At 37.6% G+C, this 20,158-nt stretch overlaps 1 protein-coding gene across 2 annotated transcripts in view; it reads right to left on the bottom strand.

The window, feature by feature from the left end:
- Positions 1–5,640: 5,640 nt before the first annotated feature.
- Positions 5,641–20,158, bottom strand: part of SNX13 (sorting nexin 13) — a 123,251-nt gene continuing 108,733 nt past the window's right edge. For both annotated transcript variants that reach the window (XM_045827322.1, XM_045827323.1), the window contains exons 21-26: positions 18,813–18,974; positions 16,844–16,915; positions 13,792–13,937; positions 13,466–13,534; positions 11,633–11,745; positions 5,641–9,181 (exon numbers count right to left, since the gene is read on the bottom strand). In XM_045827322.1, coding sequence (XP_045683278.1) covers positions 8,934–9,181; positions 11,633–11,745; positions 13,466–13,534; positions 13,792–13,937; positions 16,844–16,915; positions 18,813–18,974 — 810 coding nt within the window. In that variant the 3' untranslated portion in view covers positions 5,641–8,933. The remainder of the gene's footprint in view (positions 9,182–11,632; positions 11,746–13,465; positions 13,535–13,791; positions 13,938–16,843; positions 16,916–18,812; positions 18,975–20,158) is intronic.

Raw genomic sequence — 20,158 nt, 5'->3', positions numbered from 1 at the left:
ACATAGGCATTGTAAAGGCAATAACTATGTACATTGTCTTATGATTTGTAGCATCAGAGGAAAAAATCCTTTTTCATAGAGCCGTAATAATTTCTCTTAGTTCAGGATTTTGCAACCTCAGTGCTATTTGGCATGTTGGACCAGACAGTTCTTTGCTGTGGGGTCTGTGGAATGTTTAGCGGTGCCCTGGCCTTTGCTCTTTTTCTTTTTTAAAAGATTTTATTTATTTATTTTTAGAGAGGGGGAAGGGAGATAGAAAGAGAGGGAGGGAAACATCAATGTGTGGTTGCCTTTCTCACTCGCCCCCTCCATCTAGGATACAAGGTAAGAAACAAAAGCATCCATGTGTTATCAATTAACAAGAAGAAAAATGCTAAGGCCTCATTAGGGGACCTGGCTCGCAACCCAGGCATGCGCCCTGACTGGGAATCGAACCGGCGACCCTTTGGTTTGCAGCCTGCCCTCAACCCACTGAGCAACACCAGCCAGGGCCTGGCGGCTGCTCTTTAAGATTTGAGGAGCAATCTCTCCAATGTTGACAATCAGAAATGTCCAGAAATTCCTAAGTGTCCCATGAGGAGTAAAGCCACCCCAAGTTGAAAATGACTAATTTAGTGAAACACAATTGTACATTTATACAATTTGAAATGTTTTGTGGACATAAAGATAACTTATGTGATCCATTGAATCAATATAGGAAATTTATGGCATTCAGATGAGGCTTTCCATGGGGGAACATATTCCAGTTGTGTGGAAATCAGAAATTTTATAGTAGTATTACTTCTCACGGTAGGGAAAGACAGTTGTTTTAAACCAAAATTATTAAAATTAATTTGTCCAAGTATTCCCTTTGTTTAGTAATATTATCTAAATATTTTCTATATTTACATGTCTAATTTCATACCTAACAAGGTCTTAGCATTTTTCTTCTTGTGAACTGATAACACGTGGATGCCTCTGTTTCTTATCTTGTATCCTAGCAATCAGGACACTTAAGGAGTGGCTAACTTTTCTCACTGACCTCCTTCAGTAAGTATTTGAGTTTCCTTCAATCTTGCTCATTGGATTTTTTTCCTTTCTCTCTGAAAATTATTTTCTTTCATTTCAAATTTAAAAATTTGAACTTAAAATTCCCATTTAGCCTATTGATGCATTCAAAATAGGAGCTTCATTAAATTTAAGAGATGTTACAGCCCAATTTATTGTAATTTAGGAGATAAGCAGAGGCATTATGTGTCTATCAACACATTTATAAAGTATCTCGTATCCATGTAGTACAAGAATTTTATCCAACTCATGGGCAAGCGTGAGAACTCTGGGAGAATTTAGTGCTGGATTTCTTCCTATTATACACGTGTGTTTTGTTTTGTTTTGAACACAAGGCTCTTTTTCCTACCTTCATCTGGTTCACTGTGATGTCTCCTTTGTGTTTACAGAGTTGGGGAAAGAAGTTGGGGGGCTCAGCACCCTTCAGGTGGCGGAGGAAGTCCTGAAGCCCGGGCACGTCCGGCCTCCTCCCCCCTTCAGTCTGCAGCCCCACACCACACACACGCTCACCCACAGAGCTACAAAACCAGGGGCATTCTGAAGTCTCAACTCTTACTCTAAAACCACAAGAAACTGATTCCAACTTTTTCTTATTTGTTGGTAAATCCGTATATTTGAATTAGATATCCCCAGTAGTGCATATAAATAATCAGTTTTTATGCTCAATTTCCAGAAGTTGAGACAATAAAATAGGTGAACGCCAGCCACAATTATTAGTTATAAATAAACCATTTGTAAAAGGCTACTTTTCTGTGACAAGGAGAGAGAAAAGTCTTACTTTTTTTTATGTACACACACAAAGACCCACACACAGAGAAAGAGGTAACAGGCTCACTCGTACAACTTCATCCAGGAATCAGAGATAAAGGACAAAACTCACCAATTTGCTGTAGCAGCTTTGGGGAGGAAGGCCAGAGACACGGATTGCAGGGAGCCACTTTCTGTCCAGCAGGCAAAAACAGTTTTCCTTGATTTTTTTTTTAGCACGTAGCTCTGTGTAAATCAGACAAACGACACGGAGCATTCCACCTGTGGCAGAAGAAACACCATCACGGGTGTGGGCTGCAGCATGACTGCCTTCGTAATCCCACAGGTGAGAGCAACCACTGGGCTGACTGAGCCCCATCTGAAATGCTGGTGGATACCAAGAACCCTCAAACAGGCAAACAGAAAGACAAACACCCAGTTGAGAGAAAATCAGGTCAGACCACAAAAATCAGCTTCCCAGCATTGCTTCCACTGGTGGAGGTATAAAGCAGCTGTGCGCTAATCAAAAGCAGAACCAGATTTGCTCAAGACCTATGAAAAGAATCAGAGGAGGAAATATGGAAAAGTCAGCAAGGGTCCAAGCTCTACTTGTGAACCAGGTTCACTCTGACTGGCCAAATCCGTGCAGAAGTTGAGTCACCTGGCCGTCCCAGGGGCTCATGCACCTGTCAAAGGCAAACTCAGGAACAAGAGCGTTTAGGAAAGGTGTTCACCTGCAGAGAAGACCGAAAGGGAATCTTTAGGCTTTAAACTGACTGGCTCACAAAACATAAAAAGGACAAGAGTTAACTGGAAGGCAAATATCCCACAAGTACCAATGTTACTGAGTTAGTAGCCTAGTCATGAGAGTAAAGCAGCAACTTTCCATTGAACCATTTGTTCCATCTTCCAAGAAAAAAACTGTTTTTATTTATCTCATGTTGCAAAGTCCTTCTCTTCCAAGAGCCCCTCCTCAACTATGAGATGCTCACTTAAACAGAGAGAAGGTAAAATATTTGGTTCTACCCCTTCCCCCTCCTCGGACAGAGTAGACATCCAACTGACACTCTCCCACACGAGGCGAGCCACAAAGTTGCCAGGTGTCTGCGTACAGAGAAGAGACACAGGTGCCCACAATTAAAGTCTGCAGTCTCTACTTTATCTTGTTGTTGTGATTGAGAACAGAGATTAGTGGTTGTCAACTGAGACAATTTTGCCTCGGACATCACTTGGCTGTGTTTGAAGACGTACTTGGTTGTCACAATCTGGGGTGGAGGGTGGTGCACTTGGTATTACCTCGTAGATAGAACCTGAAGACATTACTAAATACACTGTAATGCACAGGATGGCTCCCTCTACAAATTATGCAGCCCCAAGTGTCAACAGTGCTGCTGCTGAGAAACTGGCGTAGAAGCTAGAGTCAGACCACCTGGGTTGAGTTTGCAGCCTTACTTACCCCAAGGGCGTCAAACTCATTTTCACTGGGGGGGCCACATCAGCCTTGCAGTTACCTTCAAAGGGCCAAAATAATTTTAGGACTGTACAAATATAACTACTCCTTAACTGTTAAGGAGTTGAAATTACATTTGGCTCTTTGAAGGCAACTGTGAGGCTGATGCCCCCTGTGAAAATGTTTGACACCTTGACTTACCCATTCTGAAACTTTGGATAATAGACTCAACCTGCATGCGAGTTTTCCTGTCTATAAACTAAAGATAACAGTACCCACACCCCAAAAGGTTGTATGCTATGGGAACCTTTACTGGAAGCACAACAATCTGTTTCTTTGGCTTCTTATATATCCGTATCAATATATCTCTTTTCTCTTTTTATCTACATCTAAATTCTTTCTGCCATGTTTCTATTTCCAAGTACGGAGGCTTCAACACAGGGATAAATCTCATTGGCCTTCAGTGTAACACTTTCTATTAGCCATTTCTTTGCATCAAGGTATATAGTTGTACAGGAAGGCGTTAACACAGCAGGTAGGACTGCGGTCCTGGGAAGGGTTTGCATACAGGACTGGGCCCTGTTCTCAGATGTCCAAGAATCTACATTTCAGTATTCCTACATTCCTCAAATTGATAAAAGTGGCTCGCTATGCCGAAACTGTTTGTACAAAATATATACGGTTTATGCAAAAGGCATGCTTACTTTCTTGAGAGGCCAGATTCTTGCTGTGTGTCACGCAGAGAGTGCCTACACGACAGGCCTCCTATAAACATGATAGGCAGTTCTGAAAGAGCTCACCTGGTCGGCAGTATTTCACACACTGCCACAGCTCATTGCCGGGGTTAGGGTACCCTGAGAGATACCACTGGGATAGCCGTGGAAGCTCAAGTTCGGCTGCCCTCAGTTTGCCCTCTGCACCCTCTCCCTTTGATGTTCTGTATCTTTTGGCTGTAACAGATCTGAGCTGTGAGTATGACTCCAGGCTGAGTCCTGTGAGTCCTCCTTGCGATGCGCCCAGGGAGTGGTCTTGGGCACTTCCAGAAGACAGTCCTACTGTTTTATTCCACCTGATGATATGTGAACGGTCATGTTTACCAACTTAAAATATCACGTTTCATACATTTCTCATACACTGTGCATTGGTAGATAGACATAAGTTGTTAAGTATAATTTTCATTCTATTCGTTTTTTTCTCGGCAAGTCCGAGGTTCTCAGCTGCTGCAATTTTCCCAAGATCAAACATAGTATCCGCCATTACATAGAGGTCAATGCCTGGCATACACTTTACAAACTGAACTGTAGAGTATCACACCTCTCCGCCCCTAGTTACTTTTCCTAGTTATTTCTCTTTTGATCCTATGCGCAAGGTCTTCAGCAAGTATCTTGCCCACTTTTTATAAGACATACTCTCTTGTCCCCAACTTCAGTATTCTGGTACCAACAGCTGAATTCAGTTCTAGTATCTACTATATTATCAGCTGTTAATTTTTCATATACTTTTTCTTCCAATAACTGAACTTCCCATTGGAAAGACAGCCAATAAATAAAATAAATCTTTGTGTCCCAAATCCATCATTTTTTTTTTGTCTAGAGAGTTTATATTCCTAATTAAAGATGCTTCACATTTTACTTCTCCCTTACTAAGATTCTTTTCAAACCACATTCCCTGGGAACATTATCCTCAAGCTATTCTTTTATGACAAAAGATTCCATGGTTAACTAAGTTTGGGGAGTTAGGTAAACAAACAGATTTACTTATTATAGAACTTTCCAGAACCTTTGATATACTCATCTGAATTGTGAACATTTTAGGGTTTTGGATTGTAGATTTGTGTCAGTTACATAAAAGTATAAAACTATGCTCCCAAGAACATCTTAGAGGGGTGAACGTTTCACAGTATGCATTCTGAGCGATACAATGCCTGCCCCTGGTAGGGCAGCAGTCACCACATCTGATGTCTGAGAAGCCCATGGATACAGGTCCAAGGAGGCTGCGAACGTTATGGTCAACCGGATACAGCTACACTGTGGAGGAACAGCTGTTAGAACTGCGATGTCTGAAATATTAGGCAGACTACAAGCTAAAAATGAGATCAAGTAAAAATTGCTAATGGATTACCATAGACCCTTCTATAAGGAAACTGTAATTCTGAATGACAGGGAAGTATGAAGTTTCTTTAATACTACGGTGGTACATTACTTGCCCCAGAAAAGGAAAATTAATGCAGTTAGTTTAAGTCAGTGGGTACTCAGTAACTCCTCTGTCACCTGGAACCGACACTGCTTGATCTCTAAAATGAAAAGGAAAATACAGAGACACTAAAATAACACCACTGAGCACGTATTTCTTAAAGTAATAAAAATACGTTACTACAAAATAAATTGAACAAAAAGGTTTGTTAATACTTTATTAGTATTTTCTAATGGACAGAACATAACACAAACCAAATAAAATTTTTTCTTTTTAGTTCCATAAAAATAGCTGACATTCTGATTGTTGTTCCTTCTTCATTAAAGGAGGAAAGTACTGGCAGAATAATTAGGCACACAGTTGACACTTACTGTACAATGATATGCACGAGTTATCTTTCACAATTACAGTCCTAAGATGTGCTCTTTATACTTTTCCCTTGTAATACAGGAGTCATGCTCCTATAAGCAAACTTCACTAATAACAAAAGCATTGTACAAGGAGTGACAAAAAAGACTTTTAAAACAAGTCCTTAAATGAAAGGATGCAGCAACAACGGAATGTAGGTTGTTAAGAAGACAGTTTAAACTAGATCTCCAAACATTAAAATTCATTTATTTTACAAGTACGCAAATACACATGCATTAAATGAAAATATTGCACAAAACTAAAATTTTTAGGTTGTGAAATTTATGTTGATCTTAATTTTTAAAAAATCGGTACACTTTCTGGTAGCGCTTAACTGTTTGATTTTTCCCCAAACACCAGCAGCACAAACTTAAAATGAGCGAAGTGAAATAGTCAAGAAACTTTTTAACATTTTTTCTTTTTAAAAAAATTAAGGCTAACCAAGTGCATCCATTGTACAATGGCACAATTATTTCCAGCAACTATTCAGAACACCCTAATTCTAGGAAATGCCCATCTAAGTGTTATATTTAAATCATACAATCAAAGTTTTTAGGTGAATGAACTATTAAAAGTTAGTAGTGATGGTTCCCAAATAGGTTGTTACCTGAAAAATCATAAAACCCAAAGAATGATTAATTTTGAAGGTTTTTGCCTAAAGGCACCACTGACTTAAAAAAAACACATTCAAAAATCAAATATTAGAAGACATAAAGCCTCTTCACATATATTCATATATGTAATAACTGCATTAGATTGTAATAACTTTATTAAACATAGTACACTGTACTTGACTTATGGGTTACATATTCTAAACACAGCTTGACCAAGTCATTCAAAAGCCTGACTTTAGCACGACCCAGGCTCTCTCTGATGTAAAACATAGATGTGCATAGAGAAGATGCACAACCGCTTACACAGACCACCACCTGACATTGCTGCTTTTGAAATATAAATTCTTTTAAACAAAAATTATTTTAAAAACTCACTTACTCAAATATTTTTTGGTATGATGCAGTTAACGTGGCAGGGCTCCGTTATGAAAATCTGCAATCTTACATGACATTTCTTTCCCTGGCTGACGGCTAGCGTTCCTCACATTACCTAGAAATGTTCTTTCATGTGTACACGCTAGACTCGGATGTGAACTGTTTACCCTTAGGTTACTCATATCAAAAGTATACTTGAACTGGGCAGGGGTATATCTGAAAGTCATTGCACTTACGGCCATGCTGATGCTTTTGACAGACGTGTTACACACGGCCTCACTTTTCAAGCCTGGGCATGGAGAGGGACCAGAGCGGGGAGTCTCGCCGAGAGGAAGAAATATTATTTCTTCCACCAGAGTCAATGGGGAACTTTTCTCTTTTGCAAGTTGCAATGAAAGGGATTTCATTCTTGTAATTCTGAAGACATGCAACACATGCTGAATATATGCATACTACAAGTATGCACACCAGCATCACAATAAATATGATTATGATAAAGCTTTAAAGGAAGGCTTTATTCTGTTATTAGGCTCACTCTTTAAGTAGGATCTAAGTGAAAACAAGACAACAGTATCTTGTTCCCATCTTAAAGCTCCCAAATAACTGGGATACCAATACTTTGTCCCTTTGTCTTAAGCACCCAGACATATCTTTTAATACCAGGATCTTGGCTCAGTGGTCTGATAAATAGCTTCACTATTTTAAGGTTTTAGTGTTAAATATTTCTAAAACAAAAAATGCTGACACATCCAAACCCTTAATCAGTGGAAATACTTAAAACTATGCATACAAGCAATATAAAGACTTCAAAGACGGACACATGGAGAATGAGAAAACTATAGGAAATGCGGAGGCTCCAAACTGGAAAAGGTATTTCGTTGTCATTGATACAAAATTATTTTAGGGACTTAAATGTATACACTGAGGGGTTTTGCCAACTTGCTTTATTTAGTAGAAGTTTACATTATGCAAAATATAAATAAGAGCATATTTTAAAAAATATTATACTTCTGTTTTCATTATTTTCATATATGTACACTATAATAGAATTAGGAATTTGTATGTTTACATATGACTAATAAGCTCATTTAATCCTTTAATTTGCTATTTTTTGCAATCACCTATGGTATGTCTAGATCACACAATTTAAAATTATCATATGGTAACTTTCAATAGAGTGCTGTTTTCTTTTAAATTTTTATATTTTTAGAAGCACAGAATTTATTTGGCAATTCTTTCAACAAATTACACCCCTACTATATAAACAGTAATCTCTTAAAGATAAACTGCAATTTTGAAACTTAAATGACAGCCACCATATGCTTCTTTTTGCACACAGAATGCCAAAAAACAAAACTAAAAACAAAAAAAAACAAAGATTGAGTACCGTAAGAGCAAAACAAGAGCCCTTAAAGCACACAAGAATCAATTAAACATTGTTTTATACCAATAAACAAATCCAATTGCATTCTGTTTTTGATTGGTTTTATGTTACACTAGGTTTTATTTTATGTCACAAAACTGTAGTTTGGGTATAAGGTTACTTCATACTTGAAGGGCATTCTGTCACTTTCCCCACACCCAAGACCAAGATCGATGTAGCAAAGATCTTTCACCTCACTAATCTACAACACTTCAAAATGCCGACAGAGACCTATAAAATCATTATGCAAAACAAATCCCTCCAAATCGTACATTGCACAGTCTCCCACTGTTAAACAAATTAGCCAAGTTATCTGTGAACCGTTGTTCTGTGCTTTCCTTAGCTCTCATACACACACTCTGGCACTTTGTCATTGCTGGAGAACGCTGATTAGTCTGAAACGAAAGAGACCGACGTCCTTCTTGCTTGAGATGGGGGCAGTATCCTCTCAATGTTGCAAAAATATGCACCAAATCATTTAAGACACGGCAACTCTCTTGGTAGTGGCTGGATGACGGACGAGGATGAGAAGAACCACAGTCCTGTAGATGTACTGATAATCTATTGAGACATTAAGAGACTGGTGCAGACACAGCAGTGTATGAGTTAAGCCCCAGAAGGTCTGTCCACCCACTAGTTCTGGACAAAACAAACACCAGCTTCATAGATTGGAGTGTCACCTTTTCTGTAAAGAAGGCGCTTGAGTTGTTTGAAGTTTCTGTTTATATTTTTGCATCTGCTTTGATCGTGAATGCAGTTTGTTGAAAAGTTCACGGAATTTATACTGTGGAAATAAGGTTTCCAAAAAGCCTTCCAAAAAGACATAAACCATTCTTCTATTTAATTGGTTGTGCTGAAACATTTCAAAAACACGAAGAATACCTTTCCGTGTTGTCTCAGCCCCAATAATGTGCTTCAGTTCATCTAAATGGGGGAGAATAAACATAACTCATTACTCCAGTAGAGGAAACACCAGGCACAAGCTAGGCTCTACGTTAAATAATGTAAACATGTAAAGTGCTCAGCAGAGTAACTGATAAACAGCAGGTATGCAGTTAATGTGTTTCAGCTGTGCATTGTAACTGAGATTTAAAACCTACATGTGTGTGCGCATGCATGCGTCCGTCATTATGCAACAGATCCTGGGAGACAAGACAGCGCAAGAGAAAGCAGCAAGACCCAGACTCAGAAGCCCCACATTAGAATTACAATCCTGGCCCTTAACACCTATATGACATTTACCTACCCTGAGTTTGCTTCTTCATCTGTAAAATGGGCATTTATAATAACCAATGTCCATATAACTGTAAGGATTTATAAGGCTTTAAGAAGATAATATAAAAAGTGATCTGTAAATCCTAAAACATCACACAAATACTCTTACTATGTGTAATACACAGTGAGAAATCTGCTATAAGGAAATGATATGTGACAGCTGATCTATGATTTCAAAAACCTGTGACACAGTAAAGTGCCATTAATATACTAAAAGCACAAAGATGTACATGGGGGGATTCTACATGAGACTATAAGGAAAGGTGCCCTTCGAGGAAGTAACAACCGCAGCTGACTTCGCTGCCTGGGCAGGACAGACAGATGAAGGACTGGCTTTCCTGGAGAAAACATCAGTGAGCAAACAAGCACGAAGGGAGGAGAACTAGGCAGACTCAGGAAATGGGGATGGTGTTGTGTGGTTGAATTTTAGGATTCCTGTCGAGAAAGTGCAGGAGCGAAAGGAAAACTGACAGTGCTTTGCCCACCAGGACGGGCGAGAGTGGCATTCCCTCGTGGGCAACGGGAAGTCGCCAGAGGTGTCTGAGGATGGGAACGACAGGAGTGGTTACTCCTGTTCATGGTCAGGACCTCAGCAGCAGCACTCGTTTTTAGTGCTTTCCAAAGAAACAGGAAACTTCTAAAAGGTACGTGTCTGACTAGGAGAACAATATGATTTAAAGCAAACAGTTTGTGAATTTACTAAAAACAACTGAGGAGGTATGTATGTACACTTTCACATCTGCCTTCACATGTCCACACAAATGGCACCTCTTCAGGGAGGCCTTCCCAGATCACCCAATCTGCGTCTGCAGCTTACCTGACCGTCCCCTCGCCCTGCACTCTCTGTCGCCTCACACTGTCTACACATACTGTCTACACATACTGTACTTTCTGTATTTGTTCTGTCTGTTTTCGGTGTCCCCTACTAGAATGTAAGGTCCAAGAAGGCCAAGATTAGTGCAAAAAATAGTGTCCAGCACATGATGAGCTTGCAAAAATATTTACTGAATAACTACATTAGGTTTCTTCCAGCTGAAAACTGAGTCAGTCTATGGCATGATCTAGTTTACTTTCATAGTTTATTGTATAATATTCTAAGTTATTCTTTTCATATTTCTTCCATGTTATTTCCATAATTTGTTTTTTATCTCCAAATGCAACAGGGTAGTCAGTCTGTAAGGCAGAATTAATAGCCAAGTGGCAAATTTTCAATTTAACTTATAGAAGGGAAAGTAGATTATTAAAATCTATGAAGATGCAGTTTTACATAATAGAAAAAGAAACAGGTATATGATGTTCAAGAACTTAAATATATCTTTTAGATTCCCTATATCCAAAATTTAAACGTGGAGAGAGAAGGTATCTAGTCATTTCAAAGATATTCATAACCAAAGAAGGGATCAAATAACCACCAAGTCGCACAAAACTGCTTGTTAGATTATGTAGCATCTCTTACTGGGAGAAGACAAGACGGACACAGTGGATTTAAATTGGTGAGATAGCGGCGCACTAAGGAGGTAAGTCAGACCAATGGAATGCCACCATGCGTACTTTCTTTGGACCATGTTTTAATACCGATTAACAAATGGATCAATCAGTTGCTCCTAAGTAAAGGGATTCTTGGGGAGAATTGGTTTGTTCTCTTAAGTAGAACAAATATTCTTCCTGAAAACCTCAAACTTCAGATTCCTTTATTAGTCCTTTCATCTGTTACATATTTATCATCAACTTATTCTCAAAATGTTTTAAGGCAGTAAAGTGAAGTAGTTAAAAGCACTTCTTCAAACGGTTGAAAGCAGTGGCTTTTAAGTCATTCAAGCTGAGTCAGAATCCCAACACTCACTAGCTATGAATGGTGGGTGACTGCCTTAACTGTTTTGAGCTTCTGTTTCCTCACATATAAAGCTGCAAAATTAACAGTGCCTAGCTTCACAATACTGTCATGAGAATTAGTTAACAAAAAAGTGAAAAACGCCTGGATCATTGCCTCCTACGTGGTAAGCAATAAAAGAGTAGTTATTAGAGTCAAACAAGCATGCTCAGTGCCAAAAATTCAGAACTTACAAATGAATGAGGTTTTTACCAAACATGTTCACTCACCTGGCATAATGGAAAGCAGTTTTGTTTTCCCTGCAACCCTTGTTCTCATTCGAACGCCTTTATCTCTGCATGGAACAGTCTCGGCTAAAATGCCATTCGGCCAAAAGGCATCTCTATTTAAAAAGAGCAAATACATTTTGTGACCATCTTCATTTTCTAATGATACAAGTTGGTAAAATTATTCTAATTTCCCACAGAAAATAGAAAGAAGAAATATTTCTGAAATTTTATATAACTGTGACATTCAACAAATAGTAATCAAGTACAAGGTTCAATTTTAGGTGTAAAACGATATACACAAGAAAGATAACTGATGAATTCTGCCCTAAAATAAAATATAAATACTGACAAATGATAAGGAGAGCAAAACAAAATATATAAATGACCATATGACATCCATTTCAACTCAGAGTTGGCCTCTCATCTCAGTGAGACTGAGCATCTCATCTAAATACAACCCCACAAAATCCTGAATTGAGGTAATGTGATATCCCTGAGTTTCCGTATAACTACGCCAATATAAAACAAATTCGGCACCTGCACCTTATAGCTGGATTGATTACAATGTTCTCTTCGCATATATAACCCATTCTCCTTCACTTTCACAGCATGGTTAATTTTTGTTCCTTATTTATGAGGCCAAAAGCAGAAATTTAAGCACAATAACTAAGCTTCCATCTGGGAACTAGTTCTGAGGGAGAGAAAAACCTAGAGCAGTTGTTTGCCACTTTACACATTAGAAACACCTGAGAGCTTTAAAAAATCTTAATGTGCAGGTCTTCCAACGGATTAATTAAGTCAGACTCTCTGGAGAGGGACCCAAGCACCAGTACTTTTTAAAGCTTTACAAGTGATTTCAACGTGCAGCCCAGGGTGGGAATCACTGCTCCCAGGGAGGCACACCATTCCCCTACCCTGAAACAGAGTCAGTGTGCCAGGGCCGGGGGTCCCACTTTTGGAAAGATGTGGTACAGTGAGGAAAAATGCAGCTTCAGATCAGAGAAACCCGGTTCCCTATTTACAGCACACGAGCTTCTAGGCAAGCTGCTTGACCTGACTGTCGCTCAATTTCCTCATAACAAAACGTAGACAAGAATCCCTATCTGGTGAAACATGATAAAATCAGGAAGTGTACCTAAAGTAGCTGGCGCAGTACCAAGCAAACCGTGCTCCACACCAAGAGCTCCCTCCTGCTCCTGTTATTTTGAGATGCATGATGCCGGGAATATTTCTGCCTGGCTTGTCTCTCACTGCTAGAAACGCGGTCTATTTCTCTGCCACGCAGTGCTCTCCTGACGGAACTGTAACTGGTGACTGACAAAGCGCTAGGCGCAGGGGAGGAGCTCAGAATATTTTTGTAGGGTGAACATATAAACTGGAGTATCACTACTCTTAAATCTGTATTCTTTTCAGAGGTTCAAATAGTTAAAAAATTAAACTGTGGCCAGAGACATACATTTTTTAAAAATTTTTGCATTTAAAAATCAAGGCTAGCAAACACAAGTGAGAAAAACTAAACCCTAATACAAGGTATTTGATTATATGACAATGCCTTGTCTATACTACTATTTCAACTATTCTAAAGCCACTTTACTGTGATAAAATGTAACCTTCTATAATTTTTTCTTTTACATTCTATTCTAGTTTTAAAGAAAACAAAGATCAACAGGCCCATGTATAAAATGTTTATATAATTCTTACAAGTCTTTTTGCTCCTCAGTGTTAACTAAAACTAACTTCATGGCCCGGAAGAAAAGTGAAGCAAAGTCAATCAGCAGTAATAATGCTAAACTCTGTACCACCTGGAGGAAGTGACCGTGTCTTAAGACATACCGGAAACGCTTCACTAAGTCTGCTACTTGCTCAGGGGAGGTCATCCAATCAACATGGTCAACTATTTTTCTGAAAGTAAAGACATTTAAATGAGTATGGTCAAAATTTTACAAGGTGAATAAAATAAACACTACTTTCATTCAGTAAGCCACTCAATTTGTATGTAAATTATCTCTAACAGAAGCAGACTGCTTTAATGTTCTTAAAAGGCGCAGAGAAGGAAATTCTCCTGTAAAGGTTGAACAATCCATTTCCAGAAGTAAATGTCTAAAAGCTAAGTAAGATCAGCTCTAAGTGAGAAAACAAAGAATGAAAAAATGTGGTACCTATTAATTGTATCACCATATGTGGCTCTAATAAGCTGTTGAAGTAGGTTTTTTATATTTCTTCGCAACCACTGATTCCTTTCTTTTAAGTCGAACACTTCATCCATGAGAAGCAGCATTACCCTTAGTGGAATATTGTCATCCACCTGATAAAACACAAGAAGAAATAAGCTTATGTCCATCTAAGCTACGTATCTCCCATCAATGGATACATTTACAGAATGACTGCTACTATTTCACAGGTCAGAGAACAAGTTATACTATAGCTTTCATAATCTGACATTTCATTCTAATTTAGAAAAGACCTTTTTAACCGTTATTTTGATAGAACATAGAATTTTACAGCCCTATACGGATAGCAAATCCCACAACTATAATGAAAAAAATTTCTCCAAGTGGACTCATGATGACCTTGGGGAAAGATGATTTGGCTCTTTTACTGTTAGTGGGGCCCACGCTAGTTTGATAAGGCAGATGCTAACCCCTCTGCCTATTTCCTGGGGCAGCTTTTTCAAAAGAACAAAATATACTCAACAGTCTCTTTATTTAATACAAAAAACACAGTCTACCCAGAATAACATGATTTGCTTGGTCAGTGAGTAGTATGTTTTTAGATATTTTCAGGGAAAAGAACGGAATAAAATCTAGTATATAACTAAGTTAACACTACCTAAGACATATTTCACTAAACAGGAATTTTAATGTTTAACAAGTAAAAATTTGAACATTTATAATGGGAATATTTGATTAATGATATAAAAATAACAAGACAACTAGAATGCTTTGGTGTAGAAAAAAATATAAATATAAAGCCCAGACAGGTGCAGGTTTAGAACTACAACAAACTGCATATAAGTGTCAGAAAGTTTATAACTCTTTCATCACTAAGATACTCTTTCTGATTCTTTCTTCATCAGTGTTGTAATTTAAATACTGAGAAAACAGAATGAGTTGTTTTTCACTGTCATGTTGTGAACATTCTCCTAGTGCACCCTTCCTTTCACACTGAAAGCCCAGAGCTTAACCAAGGGGAGGGGAGCACTGGAGAGGGATGATGGGAAGAGGCACCTTCATTTACTGCAGCTGAATGCTGTTCTAGTCTCTGATCAAGTGTATTCAAGTTTGGTGCCACATGACAATTTAATAAAAGGTTACACTGTAAAAACCCTGAACAAAAGGTATGTTATGGATATTACACAGCATAACTCCTAATAAAACATTCTAAAATATTCCTGAAAAACAAATAAAAATATTTTATTTTTTAAACAGTTTATCATAAAGAATTTTCATGAGAAACCAAGGGGAGATGATTGTAACTTTATGCCTAATAGAACAGAATATTGAGCCCAGACCCAAACATTTATTGGGTTGGCCAAAAAGTTTATTCAGTTTTTTTCTGTACTATGGCTCTAGTAGTGCTTAGTTGTCTTTACCTTCATTTGAAACAATTTTGTTAGATTTTATTGGGTCAGCTGTCATACATTTAAAAAAATGATGCATGCATTTAAAAAAACTCATCAAAACTGGTGAATTTTTGTGCAGCCATTTTAATATTGAAGATGGAAGAAAACATGCAACATTTTTAGAGTATTTTGCTTTATTATTTCAAGAAATGTAAAAATGCAACTGAAACACAAAAAAAGATTTGTGCAGTGTATGGAGAAGGTGCTGTGACTAATCAAACATGTCAAAAGTGCTTAGCAAAGTTTCTTGGTTATACTGGCATTTTGGCCAAATAATTCTTTGCTGTGGGGCTGTCTTATGCACCGGAAGGTATTTAGCAGCACCCCTGGTCTCTACCCACTTGAAGCCAATAACGGGAGATAGCCAACATACTTAAATATCCAAATCAATAAAGTTATTGGTGAAAATGAAAAATGTGTCTTTTATTTTATGGAAAAAACTAAACGGACGTTTTGACCAACCCAGTAACTGGGGAAAAGAGGGCCTTCTCAGCAAGTGGTGCTTTGGTCAACTGGACCCCTAACTTATTCCATACACAAAAATCAATCCTAGATGAATGCCAAATCTAAATTTTAGGGTGGTAAAACAAACAAAAATAAATAGAGAAAATCAAATATCTCTGTGACCTTTCAACAGACATGAATGGTATATACAGTGAACAAAAGCACACAAAGAAGATATCTGCAATACTCAAATACTTACATCTGACAAAGAACCATTATTCAGATTATAAAAGCACTCTTACTAATCAAAAGACAAAGACAACCAAGCCAAGAGAAAAATGGAGGCAAGCACCAGACACAGAAGACAAGATGCCCAAATGGCCAATGAACATATGAAAAGGTGTTTCACATTTCTCACAATCATCAGAGAAATGAAAATCCACATCAGAGACAAAACTCAAAGTGGCTCGAGTTAAAAAGACACAACACTGGCAGGCTGTGGAGCGCTGGAGTGCTCATGCATTGCTGGTGGCACTGTAAGTGGAACAAACGCTTTGGGAAACTACTGCAGAGTATGTATTAAAACTGAGCGTTTGCACACTCTGTCCAAGCAATTCCATTCCTAGGTATAGACCCAACAGAAACATGTACTTATTTTTTTTAACCAAAAGGCGTATTCCTAAGAGTACTATTCATAATATGACAAATAAATTGTATTTACAGAATGGGAGTGCTGTAGACCACGATAACAAAGAAACTAGAATCACATAAAACACCACGAAGAAGCATCACAATGTTGACCAAAACTGGCCAGACTAAAAGGAGCACATACTTCATGGTCTCATTTACACCAAGTATAAAAGCAGGGTGGAAGTCAGGAGAGTGATCACCCTTGGTGAGGGGAGAGGGCAGTGACAGGAAGAGCGCACCAGGGGGCTTTCTCGGGTACTGGCAACAATCTGTTTCTTGTTGAGGGTGCTGATCACATGGGCATGTTCAGTTTGTAAGAATTCATCAAACTTAACACTTACAATATATGCACATTAATGATGGATATATATTACTATACTTTACCTAAAAGTTAAAAATATGTTAACCATGATTTGTATTGCATTTGAAAACTACCAAAAATAAAATGAACTCACAGTATCATCAAGTTGAGCTGAGACCCGACAATGTTCAGGATCTGAATCAACCTTCGGAATTAAAGGAGGCATCTAACATTTAAAACAAAGAAACAGAACAAAGTGAATAGGCAGACAAAATAATAAAGCATAATAATAAATCAAAATGATTATCAAACATAATAAATGGCATTTGATTTAATATCTGGTACAATATATAAAGTTTCTATATTTTCTATTTTTAAAATATTAATCTAAAATTGGAAATCAAATACAAAAGAGTGATTACTTCATTACCAAAGTATTTTTTCCTTTAAACAAATGGAGACAACTGTATTCGAATATTAATAAAAAATAATTTAAAAATATCATCCCACACTGAAAAAAATGCTTAGCTATTTAGTTGAAAGGGGAGATTACTTAGTCAAGCTCCCATACCTTTTAGAAAAATTTAATGCTAAGAAAGACTAAATAATTTAACAGAACACCCATCTTCTTTCTTTTACCAGAGAGAGCTTGATGGTATGTTAAGAGGGTAAAAGGACTTATTAACCAATTATAGGATAATGTAAATTATGGGAAAAGAGAACAGAAAAATGGTGTTTGCTGATAATTATGGATCGACACAGGAAGAACCATCAGAATCACCTATTATAACCCTTCGTGTTGCTAGTGAGAAAGAAGCCTGGCAAAGTTCAGTGACTTCTGTATGAAGGCACAGGGGTGACTGTTAGCAGAAGTGGCACAGGGAAAATCCTCATTTCAGTGTTAGTATACTTCCCATGATTAGAAACAAAGATGAAGCGTGAGAGGAAGTATGAGAATTAATAGAAAAGCATGATTTGCAAACACTATTTTAGTTGTCTCTTACACTAAAAAAAAAAATTCTGTTTCTGTGTATTTCCTCTTCATTCAAACTGACCTAACAAGTACAAAATTCTAATAGCTCTATGTTTTCTTTTATAGCCTTGAACATAACCTTAGACAACTAGGTCAAAACCATGAAAGGTACAAATTATGAGGCAACAAATTACTTGGTCCACTATTTGTATTTGCTAATGTAATAAAAAAGATTCCTAGGAAACTCTTCTATATCACTTGAAGGTATAGAACTCACAAGTATGGCCCCAGAGATTGATGATGGTGCAAGGCATTTCCTCACCTTGACCATGTAAATCAGGAGAAATCAGACTTAATGTTTCTTGATGAATATTAGCAGAACTAATTTACACAATAGCATCTAGTTTTCTTATAAAATTTAATAGCACTCCAGGAAAAAACTGGCATAACAGAATAAAACAGTACAAAAAATGCTAACTTTACCAATTAAAAAAAATTTTAATTTATTTTTAAAGAGAGGGGAAGGGAGGAAGAGAGGGAGAGAAACATCAATATGTGGTTGCCTCTCGTGCACCCCTACTGGGGATCTGGCCCATAACCCAGACATGTGCCGTAAACAGGGAATCAAACCAGTGACCCTTTGGTGCGCAGGTTGGTACTCGATCCACTGAGCCACACCAGCCAGGGCTAACTTTACCAATTTTAAATATTTGTTTTGAATAGAGTTAAAAATTCTACCATATAACACGATGGAAACATGAGACAGACTGACATATCTCAGAGGGGAGGGAGTGGAGGGACTAGAAGGAATTAGTCAAAGAACACATATGCATGTATGCACAGCCCATGGGCACAGACAATGAAGGCTGGTGTGGGGATTGAGTGGTTGAGGAGAATGAGAGACATCTGTAATAAAGTCAATGAAAAAAATAAAATTCTACCACAGCAGAGACTGAGGAGTGACTGGATTTACAGTGCCCATTTCTGATAAGAATGTATTCCCTTTAGTTTTTGTTTTTTTTTTTTAATTCTTTATGAGACTGTGTTAGAAGGCTTTGGACTTCTGAAATAGGTAAATCTAAGCATGAGCTCAATATATTGTGGTTGACCTAAAAATAGCTTGCTTTAGACATTACGGAAAATATCTTACCTTGAAAAATGATTGCTTTATGTCTTGACCCAATCTTTCCGACATTTTGCCCATGTTGTCTGACATTTTAGTCATTCCCTCTGCCAAGCTATCAGGAAGGGACTTGACTGCATTTGAAACATTCCTCATAGAATTTCGAAGTGGGTTTACAAAAGTGTCCATCTAAAGAGGAAAGGGTAGTATACCATGACTTTATTGTATCATATTTGTTATTCAACTGAGAAGCCTGGGAAATCACAGAGGGTAACATATGAAAGATACAATAGTTTTCCAGTCTACAATAGTTCATTTCCTTATAAAAGTATATAACTGCTGTCTTCAATGTGTCTTAAAAATATATTTTCACACACAAATATATGACTAAAATTTTTGAGTGATAAAGTTATTGCTAGAAAGTAAATATGCCTTGGCTGCCTTTCTTATTAAACAAAATCTGGGGAAAAAAAGTTTTCCAAAACAGAAACTGATGCATGTGGAATTAGCTACATGTTTCTGCAACAATTCGAGGCCACAAGGAAATGGATATTTTGAGGAGATATAAAAATTAAATAAGCCAATAAACCAAAAGCTGAAATAACTAACAAGTGACTATTTAACATTAACTTTTTAAAAATAATTTTTAGGATACATACATTCTCAATTAAGAATCTATGGAGGGTATTTGAAATCCATTATGAAAAAGGAAAAGAGAAGCTGCAAGCCAGTTATGTAAACCATGTTTTAGTAAGGGAGAAAAGAAAAACTGTGAAAGAAAATATCATCAGTTATATAAAATGGGATAATCTCCAGAGGCTTTGGAAGCATTAAAACAGACATGTGACCATACAAAAGTTAACTTCAATTAGGAAAGGAAGAGACATCTAAAGAAGCCAAAGTAGCTGAATATGAAACTTTCTGAGATTTATTTAAAAAGAGGAGGGCACAAAACCAGTCATGCAAAACTCCAAGAAAAAGTTCCAGAAAGTATTGCGTCTCATAAAAACCAGCACAGAAACAAATTATGTGCCATGCGGAAAGAAAAAAAAAACTTAAAAACACTGAACCCCAATATTTAAGGAATACAGCACAATGCGATACAATCAAGAAGCAAAACTCCTTTACTCTAATATGCTTTCAGGGTTTCCATTAATAAATATACTCTGAAAAGGCAGAATAACAACAACAACAAAAACTGAACTTTAAGAAAACCGTAAATGGGCTGGGGCTTTGGTTACTCTCGGAATTAAGCTGAACCGACAAACTACAGACATGCTTGATAGAGCATGCAACCTATGGTGTGGGGCAGTCACTGTCACAGTAGGACAATTTAGAGTAGAACCAAAGAACAGAAATGAGGATGAAGGAGG

This window comes from Phyllostomus hastatus, unplaced genomic scaffold, assembly GCF_019186645.2.
Source record: "Phyllostomus hastatus isolate PE091 unplaced genomic scaffold, TTU_PhHast_1.1 phas_scaffold_78, whole genome shotgun sequence".
Classification (NCBI taxonomy): Eukaryota; Metazoa; Chordata; class Mammalia; order Chiroptera; family Phyllostomidae; genus Phyllostomus; species Phyllostomus hastatus.
Note: the sequence above shows the minus strand (reverse complement) of the source record. Positions and strands in the feature narration are given on the sequence as shown.